Source organism: Sturnira hondurensis, unplaced genomic scaffold, assembly GCF_014824575.4.
Source record: "Sturnira hondurensis isolate 20B ecotype Veracruz unplaced genomic scaffold, ASM1482457v3 Scaffold0002638, whole genome shotgun sequence".
Classification (NCBI taxonomy): domain Eukaryota; kingdom Metazoa; phylum Chordata; class Mammalia; order Chiroptera; family Phyllostomidae; genus Sturnira; species Sturnira hondurensis.
In genome coordinates, this window is record NW_028075269.1 from 9,045,965 (window position 1) to 9,059,402 (window position 13,438).

Consider the following 13,438-nt stretch of genomic DNA (forward strand, 5'->3'; position numbering starts at 1 on the left):
ATAACTGAGGCATCAGCTAACTTGCTTTAAAGGGCTAGACAGTAAATATTTTTGTGTTTGCAGGCTCTATGGTCTCTGTTACAACTACTCAGTTCTGCTATTGCATCACTAAAGCAGCCATAGACACTTCCTACACGAATGGGCATGATTGTGTTCCAATAAAACTTTATTGGCAAAAACAGGTGTCTGGTTGGATTTGACCCATAGGCCATAGCTGACCCACGGAGTGCTCCAAAGCCACTAAGGTTTTCTTCTTTCTGTTTCCTATTGAGTTGGTTGGCACCAGTGTTGAAAATCTATTAAATGAATATATTGGTGTCTTTCTCAACTTTCTTTTGTGCTCCATTGAATCATATGTCTCTGTGTATTGTAGATGGACTTCTTTGTTCTACTTTAATAATGTCTTAGAATCAGGTATTTAAGTCCTCTAACTTTTTTCTTTTACAAATTTGTTTTGATTATTATGGGTTTTTACATTTTCATATAAGTTTTAGATTCAACTTGACAGTTTATGTGAGAATTTGCTAGAATTGTTTTTTTTTTCCCCAAATAGCTTTTTTCCCCTGTTTTTATTCTTGATCGTCTCTACTGCTCTCTTAAGATTCCTATGGTCTACTCTTGTCTTCTATCTGTATTGTTATGAACTCATTTCCTTTGTTCTAGTTACAGTTATTTCAATGGAATTTTTGTTTGTAATGAATTAGGTTGTAATCCTTCATAAGATAAATTACACTTTTTATTTCAATCAAGTAAATACCTATTGAATATCCAAATGTACAAGTTACTATTTTAAGCTAAGACAACAACAGTAATAAAGATGTGAAGGTAGAAATACCATTGCATCTTGAATAAGCACGTACTGTCCACTTTGTAAGGCAATAGTATGGAATAAAGTTCAAAGGGTAGTCAGATTTTTTGTGAGCTACTTAATGAGGTAACTGAGAATGCTATGGGTACATCCTGCCAGGAGCAGAAGAGGCCCTAACTAGTTTCACATGAGAGAAGATAATTGTAGAGAAAGAAAGTAAGGAGGAGGGAAAAGGAGAGAGAAAAGGAGAAAGAAGAGTGAAAGAGGACTATCTGATTTAGTAGACTTTGAGTTTGACAGGCAGTTGAACATTCAGGTAGACTATCCAAAAGGTGGTTAAAAATCTAGGCCCAGAATTTGGGAAATGATTGGAAATAGAGATTTGCTAGCCATCATTTCTTTCTCCAGCAAACATTTATTGAATGCCTACTATGTGCCAGAAACTATGTCCTATACTCTTTGTGTCCCTCCACCACCAAACTCACGCCTTGCATGCAAAATGCATCCATTTCATCTTACTGGCCCCCAAAGTCTTAATTTACTCCATCATCAGCTCTAAAATCTGAAGTCTCATCTAAATATAACCTAAATCAGGTGTGGATGAAGTTTGAGGTATGATCTGACCTGAGGCAAAATTTCTTTCCAGCAGTGAACCTGTGAAATCAGACAAGTTATGTGCTTCCAAATACGTGGTGGGACAGGCATGGGATAGACATTCTCATTCTAAATGGGAAAAAGCAGAAGGAAGGGGTGATGGATTCCAAGCAAGTCCAAACTTTAGCAAAGCAAATTGCATTAGGTCTTATGGTTCATGAATAAACTCCTTCATTCAATGTTCTGCCTTCTAGGCCCACTGAGGTGGCAACGTCACCCCCACATGGCGAGGCAGGGCACCTCCCACATGACTATCCTGAGTTGCATTTCCAACCTTTGAAAATGAGGCAGAGGCAGCCTGGCCTCCCAGGCCTGTGTACTTTGGACCTGTCCTGGGAGTGGCAGCTCTGATGGTCTCAGCATATCTGAGCTCGTGATTCCCTTTTCTTGTCAAATAGCTTATGTTTGAAGCCACGTAGTTCAATGGCAAATCCTGTAAAACCCAAGAAGTTCAGCAGCTTAATTCCATCCTACCTTATCTGTTCCCTTTAGTTCAAACTGGCAGCTTCCTACGAGTATAATTCCTTCTTTATTCCTGGATTCTGCCGATATGGCTGATGAAGCCATAATTTCTTTACCAAATCTCTTTACCAAATGGTCATTCAGCCATACCCTAGTGTTCTCTTCAAAACAAGTTGTTTTCTTTCTTTTTTTTTTTAAATTTTTTGAATGTGAATGGGCTGAGATTTTTCCAATTCAAATTCTGGTTCCTTCTTTAATTCATTTCTCTCTTTTTGCAGTTTACTGTATGCAGTTATGAGCAACCAAGCCACTCCTTCAAAAATTTGCTTAGAAATCTCCTCAGCTAAAAATCCATTTTCATCACTCCCAAGTAGTACCATCCACAAAACACTAGAACACAGGCAAGCCAAATTCTTTGCCGCTTCATGACAAGGATTGCCTTTCCTCCATTCCTTAACAATATGTTCCCCATTTCCATCTGAGACATCACCAGAATTGCCCTTAAGTTCTGTATTTCTAGCTTGCATCTCAAAACTCTTCCATCCTCTAGAATTATCCAATTCCAAAGCCAATTTCATATTTCAAGTATTTGTTAGCAGTACCCTACCCACTCACACTCTTTTTGGTACCAAAGTGTCAGCTTGTGCTGCATAACAAAATACCACTGACCAGGTGGAGGGAAGTTTAAGGGAGTTAAACAGGAAAAAATACAATAAAATTAAAAAGAAAAAAATGAATTTATTTTCTCACATTTCTGGAGGCTAGGAAGTCCAAGACTGTGGTGCCAGCCAATTCACTTCCTGGCGAGGACTCTCTCTGGCTTGTAGGTGACATAATGTGGTTAAGCATCATGTCCCTAAAATCTCCATCCCCCTAGTCCAAATGGACTGCCTGTTCTGGAGGTAGCCTACACAGGTGTTACTGGGGCCTTCCCTTCACAGGCTGCCCTGACCAAGCTCCTGGTAAAACACACCTCTAATAACTTGAGTGTGAATGCAGATACAGGTCAGTGTGAGATCGCAGAGATTTTTCAACTTTCAGTGTCTGAAAATGTCTTAGTTCTGCCCTCAAATTTAACAGTCATTTGGTTAAATACAGAATACTAATCTGGAAGTCACTTTTTCTCTGAAAAGTCCCAGTGTTGCTCTTACAAAGTTTGATGGCATTCACACTCCCCAATAAGTTCTACCCAAGCCCCAGAAGCTCTTCAGATACAGTACTTTCTGGGTTCTCCCTTATTCTGTAATGTCAGAATCACATGCTTTGGTGTGTGTCTATTTTCATTTCCAGTTTCAGTACTCAGTAGGATTGTGAATCTAAAGTCTCCTATTCTTCATTTCTGGAAATTTCTCTTAGATAATTTCTTTGCTGTTTTCCTCTGTTATCTCTGTTTCTCTGTCTAGAAATCCTTTTATGGTGCTAACCTTCCGGACTAATTCTCTGTCTTCTTTTCTCCATCATTCTCTGTCTTTTTAAGGGGCAGTACAGCACCATAGTGAAGAACCTGGATAGAGCAAGACAGACCTTCGTCAAGTTAATTAATCTTTGTACTACATGTCTTCATCTATGACATGGGTTTAATAATAGTGCTTACTTCCTAAGATTGTTTTAAGTATTAGTTTTTTAAATCATATATAGAGCTTAGAATGGTGCCTGGCAGTTGGAAAGCACTTCGAAGCAGTTAGCTACTGTGATTTTTTTCATTATACCAACTTGATCTTCTAGTGCTTCTGGTCAAAATTTTTTTTAAGTCTGCTCTTACACTTTAATTACCAGAAACTCACATTTTTCCAATTGTTTCCTCTTATTGAAATATTTTATTTTTTATTCATGATATCATAATATAGAGAATGCTTTTTATTTTTTAAGCTTTTAGCTGTTTTTGGTGTTGTTATTGTTCCCTGCTTGTTTATCTTGGTCTTTGAATTCCATATTGGGTGCTTTTCTCAAGTATCTGGTCATTCTTGGCTGCCCTTGGATGCTAACGAGTGAGGAACTAGAAAGCCATTTGAAGTGTTGTGTATTTGAACATAAAACTTGTGCTCTGGTAGACTCAGTGCACACTTAGCTAGAAGTGTCTCTCTGAAGGTCTTCTCTCTTAACTTTGTCAACTTCCCCAGGGAGGAATCCTCTAATCTCCCAGTCTCCTGCCTGTTCCGCTTAAGGATGGCTTCTGGCCTCTGGGAGCCTAGCAGTGAGAGCAACTGCGTCTGTGTGCTTGAGGCAAAGGAAGTTGTCTTGCCTCTCTGTCTGAAGATGTCAGTGAGTTACCCTGTTTTCAGCATGATGTCTCACCCTGCCCTCTGCAGTGCTCCTGCTTCCAGAGTTTGTCTGATTTGAACTCTTCATTTCTCTTGCACAGCAGGGAAGGAGTAGTATCCTGGCTCTGAGGATTCATGGGGTTGGGGGGGGGGGGCAGTGGTTCTTACTGTTCCTTCTAAACATTTTCAACCGTATTTTTTCTGTTTCACAGAGGAGTATTACTCCCTCCTTCCTGCAATGTGTCAGATGTTGAGACTTTTTAAAGCCAAGTGTTAGAACCTGGGTTATTATATTTTTCTGTACTATTTTTTGGTATTTATGTACCTCAGAAAAAATAATTTGAGATGAAAGAGTATGTTATAAAAAATGTTTTCTGTATTATCCTTGGGCAGCAGACAACTAAAGGTTCAACAGTGGGAAGTGATAAAGTGAATATTAGTTAAGCTATATAATATAACATGCAGCCATTAAAAATTGTATGTTGAAAAATAATCAAATGTGAGCCCTGGCTGGTGTAGCTCAGTGGATTGAGCGCGGGCCTGCGAACCAGAGGATTGAGGTTCGATTCCCAGTCAGGGCACATGCCTGGGTTGCAGGCGGGTTCCCTGCAGGCCAACTCCCAGCAGGGGACACACAAAAGGCAACCATACATTGATGTTTCTCACCCTCTCTCCTTCCCCTCTAGAGATAAATAAATAAATAAATAAAATCTAAAAAAAAAAAAGAAAAGAAAAATAATCAAATGTGGAAATGTTCACAATATCATAATTTTAGAATATAGATAATTTATGTTATAATATGCAAATAGGTGAAATACATTTTATAAAAAAATATGAAAGACTGGAGGGAAGTACTCAAATATGGTCAAAGTTATTATTTCTGTGTGGTAGGTTAATTGCTCATTGTTTTCTCTTTTGGGTATTTCTGTATCTTATAATTTTTTATACTGAACACTGACCACTTTTTAGGTCAATAGCTATTCAATATATATTGATTTTTTATAAGGATAGTTGGGTACTGTTTTTATAAGTTAAAAAGTTATAGTGAAAAAATATTGTGTTGGGTTTTGACATGTATATAAGTCTTACAGATAACCACTAGAAAATTGTTTTTAAAGATATTTATTTCTTGTTTACCTTTTTTCATAAAAGATTTGAATCAGCTTGTAAGAAATCATATTATAAAAGGTATGTATTAAACAGTTGAAGGAATCAATGAAAATTAATAGACTTAAAGATGAGATACACAGAAAACAGTGCCTAGCAAAAAAGGCGATCCATGATCTGTTGCGTGAAGAATTGTGTATGAGTTGTGGGGAGAGGGGGACAGACAGGGAGGCGTATATTGTTTTTAGGTATTGAGAAATAAAATAATCTCCTGATTTTAACTTTAAACAGTTAAGTTGTGATGCTTCTTCAAAACCCCAGTTGGTAGAAGTAAAAAGAGTATCTTGATGATTATAAAACCTCAGAATAAACTATTTAAATTGCAAGATGAATAATGACATAAATTTTAAAAATGTTCCTAGACCAACACTTGATGGATAGCATTTTCTGTAATGTTGAAAATGTTCACCACCTGCATTGCCCTAGAGAATAGCCATTAGCCACATGTGGAGCACTTTAAATGTGGCTACTGCATGGGACACTTAAATTTCAGTAGTCACGTGTAGCATAATTCTAAACCAGTGATTGTGTAAATAATGCTGATGTGTTTTTATTACTGAAATTAACAAAGCTAATTCAGATCATGAATGTTTTACTTGATATCTAATATCTTTTGGGGTAAAAAAAAACTGTAGACAGCTACACGTGAAAATAGATAGAATTGGCAACCTGGATATAAGTTCATTGAATTTTACTTTTTATAATATCTTACTTGTTTTTCATTTGTTCTTTTATAGCACAGCTATGGGTATTTATTTCTCTATTATCCCTCTCTATCTAAATTTTTCCTAAATATTACCAAGAATTACTGTATATGGAGATTTAGGGTTAAGATATGAGAGTACTAAATATGGATTATATGCTTTCCTACATTATCAAACAAAAAAATAATTTAAAATACTCCAAAAAATCAAGTGTTCTGAACAGAACAAGAAAAATCAGGGTCCAACCTAATGCCATAAATTTCTAAAGTCCATGGACAAACAGGTCTTCATTTCGTTCAGTTCCTAACTTTACTCTCATACCTAGAAAAAACAATGAATTAGCATAATCTTAAGAAATAAATAAGACTGATAGTCTCAAACTAAAGCAAATATTTCCAAAAACAACACTGAATTGGGTGTATAATTTAAACCCTAATGGTAAGCCACATCCCAAATGGGAATAAGATACTCACTGAACACAGAAAATTGGCATTTAAAGAAATCTCATAAGAAGATTAAGAGCCTCGTTATTCTGAAAAAGAAAAGACGGCATCTAACTTTGCCTAAGTCTCATAACATGAATGTACAGGAAAATGGGTAGAAATAAAAATACTCACCTCTCAAACTGTAGCTAGAGGAAAAACTCCATCTGGAAGAAAACTTAATCCAAAAACAGAAGGCAATTCCTCCATAAGAAATTTATGGAAATGTTTAATGAATTAGAACATGAGCTCAATAAAATAATATTGAAAATAGATAACATGGGAAGTAGATAAAAAGGATAATTGTAGACTTAAAAATAAAAGTTGACTTAAATATTATTACCCAATATAGTAGCAACAAGGAACAGGCTTGTGATAGTCACAGTTAGAGAAAAGAGATTAAAACAAGTGATAATATAACTGCAATGTGGAAAAATTTGTATTTAAATTGAGTAGTTAGGAACTACGGTATTGGACAGCACAAGTATAGAACATTTCCAACATCACAGAAAATTCTCTTGGTCAGTGCTGGTCTAGAAGATGGGAAAACGTACTTATTCATCTAACATTGTGATTGTTTACTGTGTGATGTTTTGTAAATGTGCCTTTACAAAGGTATCTTCTATTTCATTGTGGAATGGAAAAATAATGTTAAACCTGAGACATGAAAATATTTTACTTCAAATTAAGAATCTTCCATTAAGGGGGCATCTAGTTTACAGGGGGGAGAGAATACAATACACACATAAATTTAGTCCTTTAAGCTACTGAACTGCAAAGATGAAGGAGAAATCGTTCAAGTGTTCAGGCAGGAAAAGCGGACCTACAAGGGTAGAATCCTTCAGACTTCCCCACAGCACCATTTTTTTGTCCAAAGACAGTACAGAAATATCTACCAACTTCTAAGCAAATTAAAATATTATGACCAAAATATTAGTCAAGTAAAAATATATCTCATTTATTTCCACAAGGAGAGCTTCATGGACTACCCTCTTTAAAGTAACACTGCCTTCCATTACTCTGTGTTCCTTTCCTGTTTTCCCTTCAAGTTCATATTACTGTTCTTCTGGGATGTAACTCCATGAAAGCAAGGACTTCATTTTGCTCACTGCTCTATGCCTAGTACCTTCCTAATGCTGTTAAATAAGTGCAGCTATCAATGAAGAGAACTCAAGAACAGTGGGACAGCAGTGAAAGGACCATTGAGGAGCTCATTCAGCGAAAGCCTTGGGTGCAGACTAGAATGTGAATGGTGTAAACCTTGACAACATAGAAATAATAGGGAAACTACTAAACTTGGGGCAGGGGAGGTGTGAGAAGGCATTTTAAGTGTCAATTTCCTCATTTTTTTTATAGGCGGAAAGGAGAGAGGTCCTGATTTTGTTGAAAACTGAAACGTGTGAAAAGGAGCATGGTGACTCCAACATCTTAATGGGCTTTGTAATCCCATTTCTCAATTTAGGGGAGAATATGTTAAGAAATAATATTTATTGAAATAAACGATCAGTTCAACCATTCTTTCCATTTTACTTTGTTGTTTTCTTTTAGAAATTAAAGTACAAAAATTTTTACTAACTTTAAAAAAGATTTTATTTATTTATTTTTAGAAAGAGAGGGAAAGAAACTTCGGCATATGAGAAATACATCGATTAGTTGTCTCTCACGCACCCCCACTGGGGACCTGGCCCACAACCCAGGCACCTGCCCTGACAGGGAATCAAACTGGTGACCCTTTGGTTCACAAACCGATACTCAATCCCCTAAGCCACACCAGCCGGAGCTAAAGTTCAAAATTACTAATAGCATTTTGTCATACACTGCTTTTATAGAAAGGTTTTGTGTAATACATCTATCTATGTCTATCTATCTATATATCTATTCTTAGGACTCTAAGATGCATGGGACCTGAAGACATACCTAGGTTTTAAAGGAAAATAGTAAAAAATTTTTGAAACAAAAAATATGCTAAAATGTTTAATAATATAAATAACATAGGCCACCACCCCTCCCCTGACAGTGAGCCAGGTAAGCTACATTTGGACTATAAGACATACCCCCATTTTCCTCCCAAATTTGGGGAGGGTGCATCTTATAGTCCAAAAAATATGGTATGTGTACAAGATCTGTCCAGAAAAAGTGCAGCCATTGTTAATATAACGAGAATGGTTTGTGCGACATTCGTGTAACCTGGCAGCCAAGGAGAATGGACTGGAATGTGCATGTATGAACAATGATGACTTCACTGTACTAGTCAGTGGGGGTGATAGACACCATTGAGTGAACGTGTATGCTGTGTGGCCATCACATCCAATATGACTAAGCGAGTAGAGCCATGAGTCTGCGTCAAATTTTGCATTAAGCTTGAACATTACTCTGCGGACACTATTCAGATGATTCAGAAGGCTACAGCTATGGGCAGCTGGTGATTGACAGCTTTATCACAACACATCTGCTCATGCCTCACGTCTCGTTCAGAGGTTTTTGGCCAAACATCAATTCACCCAGGTGACTCAGCCCCTGATAGCCCAGATTTGGTGCCCTGTGACTTCTGGCTTTTCCCAAAACTAAAGTCACCTTTGAAAGAAAAGAGATTTCAGATAGTTCATGAGGTTCAGGAAAATACAATGGGGCAATTGATGGTGATTGGGAGAACTATGTGAGGTCCCAAGGTACCTACTTTGAAGGGGACCAAGTCATCATTATCCTATGTACATCATTATCCTATATGTACAGTGTTTCTGGTATCTTGTATCTTCTTCAATAAATGTCTCCATTTTTCATATCATGTGGCTGGATACCGTCTGGACAGACTTCGTGTGCCTTGAATGTTGTTTACTTAATGTTAATGATTATTATGAGAGAGCGTGGCCTTTTTTATTTTTTTAATGCTATACCTTTGTCAGAACTACATTATTATTGAGTGTCCCTGAGATTGAGAAGCCATGTTAACCCAAATATTTGTACTATCATCTGGTATTGACAGTCCAAATGTGTGGTCCTGAGTAATGGTTAAGACAGTTATTTTACTGAATTCTTATAATCAAACATTTATTGAGTGCTTAATATGCAGCATGCACCATTCTCTATATTTTATATCTTTATTTATTCCTTACAACAATCCAGTGAAGTAAATACATTGTTCTTCACTGCTCAAGTGATAAATGGAAACATAGACAAGTCCAGTAGGTGTTTAACATAACCACAGATAAAGCTGGTATATAAAGTCAAGATTTGGTCCTAAACAGTCTTGTTCTTAAATTCAAACTCATAACCACTATGCTGCATTGTACTATACACCTCACAAATATTGACTTCCATTGGAAAAAAGAAGTTACTTTATATTTTGTAAGATATATATGCTATAGTTAGGAATGATGGATTCATAGCTTAAATGATAGAACTAGTTCTAATACTGGCACAAATTAAAGTTCGAATCTATTTGGAGGTCTTTCAGGAGGTGACTAAAATATATGATGCTTAGTATATTTTCTAGCTGATTAGTTGACTTGATTCTAAGTATAAATAAATTTGATCCTGAAAAGCGAAGGTTGAAATTTAGACTATTAATGATATAGTACAAGATTATGTTATTAAGCTAGTGCCCCACATTTTCTTTATGATTCTGGCAAATAGAAGATGCGATTATTCCATGAGCTTTCCTTCTCCAGGAAACACACACCTTTTTCTTTGCATTATTTCTATAGTACATTTTCACTAAAAGTAAAAAAGTCTTCTATATGTTTTTTGTAGTCACTTAGTAGGTTAGCTTCCCACCAAAAAAGGTAAAGTCAGAATTCATCATTTCTTCATTTAATCAGAGATTTTAAATTTTGCTTTTTATTGTTTAGAGAAGAGGCAGAAGCTTGCAGGTACGAAACTGATGTTTGCTCTGGGCAAAATAAGTGTCTTTATTCTTAGCTATTTCTTCATCTGTTTTTCAGTGAATGAGTTTTTTAATTCAGTTTAGAATTATAAACCGATTGCGCACACCCTTTTTTTTTTACCTTGTGGCAAACATAATAATAATTGCATGTAATATGTAAGTGCTGATTTGAGACTCTACTTTAAGTGTATACGTTTAAAATGTAAGCAAGCACAGCTTCTGGTTGCAATAGCAGTTGATTTTGGTTAGTATAAAAAATTGAATTTTTAATTTAAATTCTATTTACTCCTTTTCTCTTGTTTTAGATTTCTTTTTGTTATAACTGCACTTAAACCAATTTTAAGGCAACAATTTCTACTCCATTGAAATATTTTAGTATTGCTAATATTATTTAAGAAAATTATAGTTTTTACCACACATGCTCAGTAATGTATCATTCTGTTTTCGTAGGAACTTCCTGCACCGTTACTTGATGATAGCTGTAAAAAAGAATTTGATGAAGATGTGGGTGATCATAAAGCACCAGACTCTAACATTAAGATGAAAATAGCTTGGCGTTATCAGCTATTACCCAAGATGGAGGCAAGTCAACATACAAGCTATTTCTAAAATTTTCAAATGCATTTGTTTTCATTTTATGGAATCTCTTGTTGTGTATCTGTTATCTTTTAAGTGGCAATACAATGTGTATTTGTTTATTTAAATAACTAGATATCTATAGCATATTTATTCAAGATGACGTATTTCTTAAAAATAAAATTATGGCAAATTGGGGTTATTTTAAGACCAAAATAGATTATTTCATTTTTCCCATTGTTGCCATATAGAATACTTTATTCTAAGGTTGCAAACCAGAATAAGTGAACTAACAAAGCCATATTTTTTCTTTTTATTTTTTATTGAATTTATTGAGATTACATTTGTTAATAAAATTATACAGGTTTCGAGTGTATACATGATACAGTATCTGATGTGGGGACTCTGGCCCACGGGGTCTATGTGTTGTGGCTGTGATGAACAAATTTACACGGACTACAGAGTCCTGTGGAGAAAAAGGGACAGCATGGCTGCTCTCTGAGTGAGAGAGAGGGCCCTGACCCCTGCCTGGACAGGCTTCTATCGCTTTTCTGGGTACATTGCATCAAGGATGGTCCTCATTTACTATGCACAGGTTCTCTGTAGGTGATTACCTTTTACAAATAACAAAGGAGAGGATGTTGCTAAATACATCAAAGAAGAAGGATATTTGCAAATGCAAAGGGAAAAGTGGTTGAACTAGTTACACTCCATACTTGGGAGGTTTAGCACAGATTTTAGGAAGTTACTTTAGAGATATGCAGTAAGCATTTGCTGCTTCAATTCAGGGTGAGGGAGTTTTAGGAGAAGGAAACCTCATAGCAGCCTAGGTACAATGCAGGCCTGATTCCCCATGGGAAAACCAATCCATGGGTTTGGCTTCCTGTGTGCCCACCTCGCTCCCCATGGTTTTCCAAATCAGGGGCTGAGCTACATTTGCCATATCACGCAGACAGGTTCCCTATAATTATCTGTATATTGTATTATGTGCTCACCACCACAAGTCAAGTTTCCTTCCATCACTATTTATCCCCCCATACCATCTATTACCTTCTGCCAGCCCCCTCCCCCTCTGGTAATACCATGAGTTATTTTGTTTGTTTTTGTTTAATCCCTTCTATTTACCCAGCCCCTAAACACCCTCCCTTTGACAGCTATCAGTTCATTCTCTGTATTTGTGAATCTGTTTTTATTTTGTTAGTTTATTTTGTTCATTAGGTTCCACATATAAGTAAAATTATATGGTACTTGTCTTTCTCTGACTGGCTTATTTCACTTAGCATAGTGCTCTTCAGGTTTGTTCATGGTGTCACAAAGGATAAGATTTCCTTTTTTAAATTTCTTTAATTTTTTTATGACCAAGTAGTATTCCATTGTGTAAATGTACCACCTATTTTTTAATCCACTGATCTGATGGGCGCTTGGGCTGCTTCCAAATTGTAGCTATTGTAGATAGTGCTGCAGTGATCATACACTGCAGTAATCCTAGGTGCATATATTCTTTCCAATTAACATTTCGGGTTTCTTCAGATATGTTCCCAGAAGTGTAATCACTGGGTTACAGGGCAGTTCCAGTTTTAATTCTTTGAGGAAACTCCACGCTGTTTTTCACAATGGCTGTACAAATCTGCATTCCCAGCAGTAGTGCATGAGAGTTCCTTTTTCTCCACATCCTCGCCAACACTTGTTGTTTGTTGATTTGTTGATGGTAGACATTCTTACAGATGTGAGGTGGTATCTCATTGTGGTTTCAATTTGCATTTCTCTGATGATGAGTGATGTTTAGCATCTTCTCCTATGTCTATTGTTCATCTGTAAGTCCTGTTTGGAGACGTATATATTCAGTTCCTTTGCCCTTTTTTTTAAATTGGATCATTTGACTTTTTTAGTGTTGAGTCTTTTTGAGTTCTTTGTACATTTTGGATATTAACCCCTTATCATGTGTTTTGTTGACAAATATGTTCTCCCATTCAGTGGATTGTCTTTTCATTTGGTGGATGGTTTCCTTTACTGTGCAAAACCTTTTTAGTTTGATATAATACCATTTGTATATTTTTTATTTTGCTTCTCTTGCCCAAGGATGTATAATGAGAAAAAAATATTGCTATGATAAATATCTGACATTTAACTGCCCGTGTTTTCTTCTAGGATTTTTGTGCTTTTGAGTCTTACGTTTAAGTTTTTTATCTATTTTGAGTTTATTCTTCTGGATATTGTAAGAAGGTGGTCTAGTTTCATTTTTATTTTGGAAAATCTGCTCAATTTTCCCAACACCATTTATTGAATAGACTGTCTTTGCTTTATATGCTTGCCTACTTTATCAAATATTAATTGACCATTGACCATAAAGGTGTACATTTATTTCTGGGCTCTCCATTCTGTTCCATTGATCTATATGACTGACTTATGCCAGTACCATACTGTTTTGATTACTATGGCTT

At 36.1% G+C, this 13,438-nt stretch overlaps 1 protein-coding gene across 1 annotated transcript in view; it reads left to right on the forward strand.

Moving 5' to 3' along the window:
• ELP4 (elongator acetyltransferase complex subunit 4) overlaps positions 1-13,438 on the forward strand; it is a 204,774-nt gene that overhangs the window by 36,173 nt on the left and 155,163 nt on the right. Inside the window, exon 4 of the mRNA XM_037040441.1 lies at positions 10,872-11,003. Coding sequence (XP_036896336.1) covers positions 10,872-11,003 — 132 coding nt within the window. The remainder of the gene's footprint in view (positions 1-10,871; positions 11,004-13,438) is intronic.